Source organism: Myotis brandtii, unplaced genomic scaffold (genome assembly GCF_000412655.1).
Source record: "Myotis brandtii unplaced genomic scaffold, ASM41265v1 scaffold799, whole genome shotgun sequence".
Taxonomy (NCBI): domain Eukaryota; kingdom Metazoa; phylum Chordata; class Mammalia; order Chiroptera; family Vespertilionidae; genus Myotis; species Myotis brandtii.
In genome coordinates this window covers 91,309-103,323 of record NW_005371215.1, presented here as the reverse complement: position 1 = coordinate 103,323, position 12,015 = coordinate 91,309, and the positions used below count along the sequence as shown (strand labels likewise).

General features: G+C 39.6%; 1 protein-coding gene and 1 pseudogene across 1 annotated transcript; both read left to right on the top strand.

Moving 5' to 3' along the window:
• Positions 1-340: 340 nt before the first annotated feature.
• On the top strand, positions 341-1,252 carry LOC102256767 (olfactory receptor 7A5-like). The gene has a single exon (XM_005883694.1). It carries the CDS (start codon positions 341-343, stop codon positions 1,250-1,252), a length of 912 nt encoding a protein of 303 aa, XP_005883756.1.
• Positions 1,253-3,077: 1,825 nt separating this feature from the next.
• On the top strand, positions 3,078-3,860 carry LOC102256467 (annotated as a pseudogene).
• Positions 3,861-12,015: the final 8,155 nt, after the last annotated feature.

Below are 12,015 nucleotides of genomic sequence, written 5' to 3'. Positions count from 1 at the left end.
CCCCTGGCCTAGAACATAGTCTATAGTCAATATATATGTCTCAAATGCATGAAAGATATCCTCAGTAAAACAGCAGTATACATTACCTTTGAAGAACAGGTATATGTTAGAAAAGGAAATTCTAATGAGGAATACCAATAGAGAAATATTAATGGGAGCCAGATCACACAACAAAAATGGACATTATTTTCCTGACTCTAAAATATAAATGTGTCATTTATTCTCAGTTACTAATGCTTGCTAATGTGAATATTATTTATTTATTTATTTGTTTGTTTGTTTGTTTGTTTGTTTATTTATTTATCTATGTATGTATTTATTTAATAGTCACCTCCAACACATGGAACCAGGCAATGGTACACAAATTTCAGAATTTCTTCTCCTGGGATTTTCACAGGCACTGGAACTGCAGCCCCTCATATTTGGACTTTTCCTCTCCATGTACCTGATCACTGTGTTGGGAAACCTGCTCATCATCCTGGCCGTCAGCTCAGACACCCACCTCCACACACCCATGTACTTCTTCCTCTGCAACCTGTCCTTGGTAGACATCTGTTTCACCTCCACCACCGTCCCAAAGATGCTATGGAACATCCAGACACAAAGCAAAGTTATCACCTATGAAGGCTGCATCACCCAGATATATTTTTTCATACTCTTTGCTGTGTTGGACAACTTTATCCTGACCGTGATGGCCTATGACCGGTTTGTGGCCATCTGCCACCCCCTGCACTACATGGTCATCATGAACCCCCGGCTCTGTGGACTGCTGGTTCTGGTGTCCTGGATCATGAGTGTCCTGAATTCCTTGCTAGAAAGCTTAATGGTGTTTGGTTTGCGCTTCTGCTCAGACTTAGAAATTCCCCACTTTTTCTGTGAACTCCGTCAGGTGGTTCAAATTGCCTGTTCCGACACCTTTCTTAATAACATGGTGATGTATTTTATAACTGTGCTACTGGGTGGTGGTCCCCTTGCTGGGATTCTTTACTCTTACTCTAAGATCATTGCCTCCATATGTGGAATCCCATCAGCTCAGGGGAAGTACAAAGCATTTTCTACCTGTGCGTCTCATCTCTCAGTTGTCTCCTTATTTTATGGTACAAGCCTTGGAGTTTACCTCAGCTCCACTGCTACCCACAATGCAACAGCCTCAGTGATGTACACTGTGGTCACACCCATGCTGAACCCATTCATCTACAGTCTGAGGAACAATGACATAAAGAGGGCCCTGCAAAGGTTCCTTGGCAGGTAAGCTTTTCAAGGGCCAACTGTACTAGCCTGAAGAATTGTCCAGGAATGCAGGTTTCTAACCTCAGAGTCAGACGTCTGACACAAATTCATTCAATCTTTGAACCATAAGGAATTGGAAATACTCATTTATCCCATGGGTTAACATGAATTACGTTAGCATAATTTATTCTCTTGTGATATATATCATTCCAAGTAATTTTTCTATTGTTTTTCTGAAAGAACAGTCATGAATTATACTACCACTAGGAACAAACTATACTTGGCTATAAGGCCATTTACATAATTTTATTGTAGAGGAAAATCTGAGACCAAAGTTTTCACTTATATGTTCATCATTATTTTCTACTAGAGGCCTGGTTCACAAGATTCATGCACTGGGGAGGGGGTTCTTCAGCCCGGCCTGCACCCTCTCACAGTCTGGGATCCCTTGGGGAATGTCCGCAGTCAGACTTCCCTCTCACGGTCCAGGTCTTTCGCAGTCCGGATTCCTCACTCCTTACTGCCCGCTACAATGGAGGCAGGAGAGGCTCCCATCACAGCTGCTGCACTTGCCAGCCATGAGCCCGGCTTCTGGCTGAGTGGCACTACCCTGTGGGAGCGCACTGACCACCAGGAGGCAGCTCCTGCATTGAGCATCTGCTCCCTGGTTGTCAGTGCAAGTCATAGTGACCTGCTGTTCCGCCATTTGGTCGATTTGCATATTACACTTTTATTATATAGCATAGCATTAGATTTTAACATGCTAGTATGTTTTATACCTGGTCTCCTAGTATTATAGTCTTCATTCTGTTATTCAGCTGTGTGTCCACATGCCTACCTTAGTCACTGGCAAAAATTGACTACTCAATACATGTTTCCAAGAAGCGTCTTCATGGATAATAAATAAAGTGATCTAATACAGTTAGAGTTAGAGATGACCTTAAATATGATGAAGCAAAAAATAGTCATACAATTTATTACTATACAAAAATATTTTTCATGCTGCATTAAAGTGTGGAATATTGACCTGGCCCAATGGCTCAGTTGGTTGAGCATCCTCCTGTACACCAGAAAAGTGTTGTGTGTTTGATTCCAGGTCAGAGCATATACCTAGGTTGTGGGTTCCATCCCAGGTGTGGTGCATACAAGAAGCAGTCACATTGATGCTTCTATCTCTCTATCTGCCTACTTATCTATCTATGATCTATAATCTATCTATCTATCTCTATCTCTGTATCTATGTCTCCTTTCCTCTCGCTCTAAAAAAAATCAATAATAAAATAATAGTAAAAATAAAGTGTGGAATATGATGTCCATGTGTAAGGTTCTTTATTCAATTGGGAGAAGAATTATGTGGAGTGTTTTATGTGTTATTTTTTCTGAACTATTTTTTTGTTTGAAATTTTTCAATGTGCTTCATACAAATGTCACTCCTTCGACTAGTAAGTGCTCTAAATTAAATATCTCCCTTTTTCTAAACTTTTTTCAAATCCACCAAAGGAACAGTGAGCAAACAATCTAAATATCATATATTTACACTCAGGAATATCTTTGCACTCAGGAATATCTTCAATCTTTATAATCAAAGGATGAATCTCACATGCCTGGAAAGACCCTGCCCCAGGGGAAAACTCACACAGGGCTCCTGACACCTGCCCCCAACCCTCTGCCTCTCCTAGGCCCAGGGCTGTTTCCTCGGCTGTGCCAAGGACTGCCCCACACTGTGCATGAACTGGAGCCCACGAGCCCAGGAGAGGAGCCACCTAACCTCCATTCACCCTGGAGCTGGAGGAGGAGGGAAGAGGCCCAGAGGACACAACATGGTCAAGTTTAAGTTGTTGCAGAAGGAAAACCTTGGTTACTTTATGATCTTCACACAACCTAGTGAAAAAGCAGCAGTAAGATGCCTGTCTCAAAATGACTGAAAGTTAGATGTTGCAACAGACCAATTTTTCCCCCAAATCCTGAATTGTATATATGAGACAGTGTAAAAGGATCATTGGACAGGAAGAAGTTAGAATATCTATACACTAGACACAAAGATCCTCAAGGTTAAAATAAAATTGGAATAGATGGCATACAGCAGTTCTGTGATGACCTGACCCTCATGCCAAGCCAGCACTATTGGGTTGATCATTGCATGGAAGTTAGAGCAGCAACAGAGTGCAAGTTGTCCAAACAAGAGTTCATGCAAGGCATGACAGAATTAGAAAGTGACAGCCCAGAGGCCCAGATACCCAAGATGGAAGAGGAATTGTAAGGACCAGGACAATTTAAGGATTTTTCCCAGTTTACTTTTTTTTTAACTGTTTACTTTTAATTTTGCAAAGAATCCAGGACAAAAAGGTTTAGATCTAGAAATGGCCATTGCCTACTGGAATTTAATGCTTAATGAAAGATTTAAATTCTTAGACTTATGGAAAAAGTTTTTGTTGGGACATCATAAACAATTAATACCAAAAGATACTTGGAATTTTCTTTTAGACTTCGGTACAATGATTGCAGATGACATGTCTAATTATAATGAAGAAGGAGCATGGCCTGTTCTTGTTGATGACTTTGTGGTATTTGCACGCCCTCAAAGTGCTGGGACAAAAAGTACAGCAGTGGATGCTAAAGGAAACTTCTAGAATGTACATGGTCTGTATAATAAACACAACGAAAAATTGCATTGTCAATTTCTGCTGACTGAACTGAAGATTAAGCCTCATCATTCAGACTGAGGGTTCAAACATCTTGGAGCATATTATGTTCCACTCTTCTAATGGTGGTTTATGCTTGTATTGTAGTCTGGGCCTCTCTAACCATTTCAAACTCCAATATTGTGGATTTCATCTTACATCTGTGGACCATCCTGGTTTATTCTCCCAGAAGCTTTATGGTTTTGAGGTTTCCATTCTTGCACAAAGCACAATGCTGTCTTCATTAGATAACCTTTTGGCCTAAGAATTAAACATAAGCATTACAAACAATTTCTAAAAACTCCTGAAAATATGCTTTGGGTTTTTTGCAAAGACTATGCTGATAGCACTTCCAATGGAGTGATATATTTAAGTGTAATCAATCTGGAATGGTGTCTTGGGGGTGGGGGTGTATTTCCTGGCAAATCACACGTAAGATTGATGTGAGTAGAGAATCTGGAGGAAAAAACAGTCAAAATAAACAAAGTGAAAACTAAAAAATAAAAAGGATGAATCACACAGGAGTTAAAATCCTGCCCAGTCATGTAAATAAGAATCATGGAATATCCTGCACAAACATGCATGTCCTCCCACCCTGTCCTGACTACCTGGAAGGGAACTCAGTGGAGGTACTTTTATACACAGTTATCTGAAATGCATTTGAATAACAGAATGATTGTGAGTGCTGTCCTCAAATACCAATACAAATGCCAAAAGTAAGAGCTGCTTTTTCCATAATTTCCCTCAGTTCTGTTTGCTTTGATGATAGTATCAATTCATTATAGCTATATAATAAGCCATCCTAAAATCAAGTAGCTTGAAATAATTACTTTATTTTCCAATGGGTTTGTGTAGTGGGGATGTGTTCTGATCTCTGTTGGTCTCCTCATTGAGTCTGCAGTCAGCTGTGGGTCAGCGGGGGTGTCTCTGCTGATCTTGGCTGGCCTTTCTAATGTATTAGGGGCTCAGCTATGGTGACTGATCTAGGGAGGGCTTGGCTGGAATAAATGAGCTTTGTCTGCATCTCCTCTCCTTCTCTGGAAGGCCCTCCTGGGTTTGTTCACATGGCTCAGCCAGGGTTCTGATTTCGAGCAGTGGAAATGCACCAAGGCCTGGTAAGGCGCACTGTCCCTTCCACCATATTTTATTGGTCAAAACAAATAAAAAAATCCTAAATGCAGCCCAGAGTCAAAGGTGGAGAAAAAGACCACTTCTGGATGGGAGGAGTTCACAGTCACATTGCCAAAGACATGGAAACAGAAAAGAATTGGCACCACACGTGCAAACAGACTATCACTTGGGTACATTTTAATTCAGTAAAATTTTATTTCTGCATCCACCCTCAACAGCTCACTGATCTTACAGAAGAAAGTGAGAGTACAAATATGTTTAATGAGCAGATGTGGAAATTCTACTGTAGAGGATCAGGCCCCTCCAAATATAAACATCACCCCTCTGCAGCTTGCCTCTCGCTTACCATTTCTAGGCTGAAATAAAGTAAAACTTCTTTTTTCCAGATATCTCATGTCCAAGGACTTAACTCACTAATTAACAGGGCTAGAGAGCTGATGCTTTCCTGATACCATCTTTTTAGACATCCTCATGTAGACATTGCTTCTCTTTTTACTGACCTGCTTTTAACATATTCAAAATTATTTCCAACCTGATACTTGTATTTGTTGGGCACGGGTTTTTCATGGAAGGAGGTGGCCTTTGAAATGCACATGCTACAGAGAAATAAGTACTTGAAAGAAAAGAGTTGCTGACATAATACTGAGTGGAAGAAGCCAGTCCTTATGGTTTCCCATCTTACATAAAAGGACAAAGTCTGCATGATTTCGCTTAAATGACATACCTGAAGTAGTTAAATTAATAGAAACAGAAAAGAGAATGGTGGTTGTCAGATATGGAAGGAGGGGGGTAGAAGTTAGTTAGTGTTTAGTGGGTGTAGATTTTCAGTTTTGCAAGATTTAAAAGTTTGAGGGGTTTTTGCACAATATTGTGAATGTACTTAACACTACTGAACTGCACACTCAAAAATGGTTACAATGGTAAATGTGTGTGTTTTTTACCACTTAAAAATTTTTTTAAAGGAAGGAAATTTTGACACATGCTACAACATGGATCATCCTTAGGACATTATGCTGAGTGAAATAAACCAGTCATGAAAGAACAAATACTGTATGACTTTACTTTTATGAGGTCCCTAAGTGGAGTCAAACTCATAGAAACAGGAAGTAGAATGGTGGATGTCTCGGGCTGGGGAAGGAGGAGGAGGAATGAATGTTTAATGAGGACCGAGTTCCAGTTTGTGAAGATGAGAAAGTCTGAAGATGAATGGTGGTGATGGTTGCATGTGAACGTAGTTAATGCCACTGAGCTGTCCACTTAAATAATGGTTAAGATGGTAACATTTATGTTACAGGTATTTCACTAAGAATAAATTACATACTCAGAAAATTATAGGACATTGATAAAAAGAGATAGAGGAAGACAAAAACCAATGGAGAATATACCGTATTCATGGATTGGGAGAATCAACATCCATATTACCCAAAGCAATTAAAATGTCCATATTACCCAAAGCAATCTATAGATTCAATGCAATCCCCATAAAAATACCAACAGCATATTTCACAGACCTAGAACAAGCTCTCCAAAAATTCATCTGGAATTAAAAAAAGACCCTGAATAGCCGCAGCAATCTTGAGAAAGAACAAAGTTAGAGGGGTCACAATACCAGATATGAAGCAGTATTACAAAGCCACTGATCTCAAAACTGGCTGGTACTGGCACAAGAACAGACATACTAGTATAGATCAATGGAACAGAACAGAGAACTCAGAAATCGATCCAAGCCATTATACTCAATTAATATTTGACAAAGGAGGCAAGATCATACAATGGAGTCAAGATAGTCTCTTCAATAAATGGTGTTGGGAAAATTGAACAGATAGATACAAAAAATTAAACTAGATCAATAACTTACACCATACACGAAAATAAACTCAAAATGGATAAAGGACTTAAATGTAAGACGGGAAGCCATAAAAATCTTAGAAGAATCCATAAGCAGCAAAATGTCAGACATACATTGTAGCAATATCTTTATTGATATAGCTCCTAGGGCAGGGGTGAGCAAACTTTTTGTGAGTGCGTGCCAAAACCAGCAAAATCTCTGACTCAAAATTCTTCTGCGTGCCAACCCTAATTTTTTGAGAACATGTTACGCCTACTTGATATCTCTTAAGGTGTACGTATGTGAAGAACCTTGAAGAAATAATAAAATTCATTCGAGCGACAAAAACACAGTATATGATGATGAAAAATACATTTATTTTTTAATGTATACATGTACACTGATAGTCCGACAGAAAACTTTATGACTCCGTTTGATATTATCAGTGGGACTTTTGCTGCTGCATCACTGATGACAGAGATTTTACATCAGGTTTATATTTCGTGACCTTCAGAGATATGCACGAGCTACTACTTTCATCCGTCAGGCTACTCCTATTACGAGACTTAATAAAATTCATCACTGAGAACAAAGATTCACAAGCGTATGTGGATGAAACCAAAACACTGGTCGGATCTAGGAAGGCAGGGAGAGTTAAGGCAGAGGCATAGAAATTGCTCTTCCCCTCTCTCGTCAATCCATGTCTATGGTCTTTAAGAAAACTTGTTATGTAAAATTATTTATTTATCTAAATTCACCTATACTGAATTTATCTGAAAAATAAAAAAATCGATATTAAGAAAAAAATTATAAATAGAAGATTATAAGAGAGGGTTTCAAGTAACAGCAAAAGTTACTGACGTGCCATGTTTGGCACGCATGCCAGGGGTTGCTCACCCCTGTCCTAGGGCAATGGAAACTAAGGAGAAAATAAATAAATGGGACTACATCAAAATAAAAAGCTTCTGCACAGCAAAAGAAACCATCAACAAAACAACAACAATGCCTACTGCATGGGAGAACATGTTTACCAATGTTATATCCAATAATGGTTTAATCTCCAAAATTTATAGGGAACTCATATAACTTAACAAAAGGAAGATAAATAATCCAATTAAAAATGGGCAAAGGGAGAGTCCGAGCAAGATGGCGGCATAGGTAAACACCAGAGACTGCTGCCGCAAACAACCACTTCAAAAATACAACTAAAAGACAGAACGGACATCACCCAGAACCACAGGAAGGCTGGCTGAGGAGAGCCTCTTCAACTAGAAGGAAAGACAACAGCATACCGAGGCTCAGAGGAGGCGCAGTGTGGAAAAAACTCAGGTGCGGAGGTGCGCGCGCAAAGCGGGCTGGTGGCTGAGAGCGCGGTTGTCGTTTTCGGTCAGGGGGGAGTCTCAGACTCTGAGCTCCAGATACGGGCGAATCGCTGGGGACTCGGACCCAAACGGGAGAAGCGGGAGTGTCTGGCATCAGTTGGAAGGCAGCTTTCCCTCCGAGGTTTGCAGCGGTTCCGGGGGTTCTGAGAAGCAGAGCCTCTGGGAACAGGACTGAGGGCACCATAACGGCTCCCTCCGCCCGCCCTGTTGAGCCCGCCCCGCCCAAGCCCTGCGCAGAGCCATTTGCCGGATCGCCTCAGGCAAAGGCTAGATTAGCACCTCCCCAGAGGACAGAAGTTTTCCGCGGCAGACACAGCTGATTCACACAGCCAGTCGGCCTGGTGGTCAAATCCCTCTAGTATTAACTACAACAATCAAGGCTCAACTAGAACAAGACTGCGCACAAAGACCACTAGGGGGTGCACCAAGAAAGCATAAAAAATGCGGAGACAAAAAAACATGACAGAAATGGAGGATATAGAGCTAAAAAACGCAATTTTGAGGGCTTGCAATAAACTTTTGGAGAGCCTCACGAAAACTAATGAGACCCTCGATGCTATGATAAAGAAACAACTAGAAATTAAGCATACACGGTCGGAAATAAAGAATATTACACCCAATAGCAGACCAGAGGAGCGCAAGAATCAAGCCAAAGATTTGAAATGCGAAGAAGCAAAAAACACCCAACCGGAAAAGCAAAATGAAAAAAGAATCCGAAAATACGAAGATAGTGTAAGGAGCCTCTGGGACAGCTTCAAGCGTACCAACATCAGAATAATAGGGGTGCCAGAAGATGAGAGACAGCAAGATATTGAAAACCTATTTGAAGAAATAATGGCAGAAAACTTCCCCCACCTGGTGAAAGAAATGGACTTACAGGTCCAAGAAGCGCAGAGAACCCCAAACAAAAGGAATCCAAAGAGGACCACACCAAGACACATCATAATTAAAATGCCAAGAGCAAAAGACAAAGAGAGAATCTTAAAAGCAGCAAGAGAAAGAGACTCAATTACCTACAAGGGAATACCCATACGACTGTCAGCTGATTTCTCAACAGAAACTTTGCAGGCCAGAAGGGAATGGCAAGAAATATTCAAAGTGATGAATACCAAGAACCTACAACCAAGAATACTTTATCCAGCAAAGCTATCATTCAGAATTGAAGGTCAGATAAAGAGCTTCACAGATAAGGAAAAGCTAAAGGAGTTCATCACCACTAAACCAGTATTATACGAAATGCTGAAAGGTATCCTTTAAGAAGAGGAAGAAGAAAAAGGTAAAGATACAAATTGTGAACAACAAACATGCATCTATCAACAAGTGAATCTAAGAATCAAGTGAATAAATAATCTGATGTACAGAATGAACTGGTGATTATAATGAATCAGGGACATAGAAAGGGAATGGACTGACTATTCTTGGCGGGGAAAGGGGAATGGGAGATGCGGGAAGAAACTGGACAAAAATCGTGCACCTATGGATGAGGACAGAGGGTGGGGTGGGAACTGGGAGGAGGGGAGTTATGGGGGAAAAAAAAAAGAGGAACAAATGTAATCTGAACAATAAAGATTTAAAAAATAAATAAATAAATAAAATGGATAAGATGCAAAAAAAACAAAAAACAATAAAGATAGATTTTTTAAAAGATAAAGCATAATTTAGCTTATTTTGCAAGACTAACTTGTCCTTGGTCATTTCTTGCTTATGCCTCTGAAAATCATTAGTAACATGAACTGATTCCCAAGGTTGATATGAGGTAACCACTGACCAATTCCCTATCACTTAAGAAAATTCTATTATAACCGATCACTCTGATGAACAGTTGCTGCTTCCTCACTATATAAACTGCTTTATAACACATACCCCTGAGCCTCATTCCATGTTTTGGTTTTAATGCTCCCAGTTTGCAAACTGTCTTTTTGGTGTGTGCCAAATAAATTTTTACTAATTAATATTTCAATGATTCATTGGTTTTACTTCAGCTATTTATGAATCTTTGACAGAGTCCTGATCAAAATTTCAATTTTAACATCCTGTTATGCATATATTTTAAAACTGACAGAATTACAAAGAAATAAAGGCAACCATAAGCACAAGAGGAGATCTTACTACATTTTTTTTTCTGAAAACTGACATCAGGTGGACAACATCAATAAATACATATAAAATATTTAGAAGTAAGCTTAACAAAATATGCACAAACTCTTTCCAGAAAAAAAAAAATATTGAAAGATATAGAACAAAAGGTGAATGTAAATAGCTGCTTATGTTTTTGGATGAGAAAACTTAATGTTGTAAAGATGTCAATTATCCCCGAAATTAGTCTACAAATTCAAAGCAGTCCCAATTGAAACCCCAGCAAGATTTTTAGGGGACTTGGTTAGACTGTTCTAAAACAGCAGTGGAAAAATAAAGGCACACTAATAGTTCAGACAATTTTAAAAGAGAGCACAGATATGTGTATGTGCCCTTTTGTCTGCATGACTCCACAGCCTGATAGCTTGAGAGACTTCTTCCAGTTTGCTGTTTAGAAGGATGGCCTGGTTTCTCTGTTCTCAGACCCTGAACACTAAGGGGAATTTTATCAGGTCATTAGTTGCCTTCACTCTAGACTAGGATTTACACCACCCCCATTCTGCATCTCCACTCCAGATTCTTCTCTCGCACCAGCTCATTGGAATTGTCTAGTCTGTTTTATTGGCTTGCATCTTTTCCTGATCTTATTTGGTCTAAGACCTGGACCATAGTTCTTGAACTTAGAAGCTAAAAAATGTGGTGCTTTATTTACTGAACTTTCTTTTTAAAAAAATATATTTTATTGATTTTACAGAGAGGAAGGGAGAGGGATAGAGAGTTAAGGCATAATTCAATTATTTGATCAAACCTAACACTCAGTATACATTTAAATTTAATAAAATTTATGGTTGAAAAAAGTAGATTCACATACCCAAGCTATTCTAGCCCTAACTGGTTTGGCTCAGTGGATAGAGCGTCGGCCTGCGGACTGAAGGGTCCCAGGTTCGATTCCGGCCAGGGGCATGTACCTTGGTTGTGGGCACATCCCCAGTAAGGGGTGTGCAGGAGGCAGCTGGTCCATGTTTCTCTCTCATCGATGTTTCTAACTCTCTATTCCTCTCCCTTCCTCTCTGTAAAATCAATAAAATATATTTTTTTAAAAAGAAAGTTCAGTAAATAAAGCACCACATTTTTTAGCTTCTAAGTTCAAGAACTATGGTCCAGGTCTTAGACCAAATAAGATCAGGAAAAGATGCAAGCCAATAAAACAGACTAGACAATTCCAATGAGCTGGTGCGAGAGAAGAATCTGGAGTGGAGATGCAGAATGGGGGTGGTGTAAATCCTAGTCTAGAGTGAAGGCAACTAATGACCTGATAAAATTCCCCTTAGTGTTCAGGGTCTGAGAACAGAGAAACCAGGCCATCCTTCTAAACAGCAAACTGGAAGAAGTCTCTCAAGCTATCAGGCTGTGGAGTCATGCAGACAAAAGGGCACATACACATATCTGTGCTCTCTTTTAAAATTGTCTGAACTATTAGTGTGCCTTTATTTTTCCACTGCTGTTTTAGAACAGTCTAACCAAGTCCCCTAAAAATCTTGCTGGGGTTTCAATTGGGACTGCTTTGAATTTATAGACTAATTTCGGGGATAATTGACATCTTTACAACATTAAGTTTTCTCATCCAAAAACATAAGCAGCTATTTACATTCACCTTTTGTTCTATATCTTTCAATAGTTTTTTTTT

What these genes read in the sequence shown, in the direction of transcription:
- LOC102256767 (XM_005883694.1), top strand. Translation starts at nt 341, where the DNA reads ATGGAACCAGGCAATGGTACACAAATTTCAGAATTTCTTCTCCTGGGA.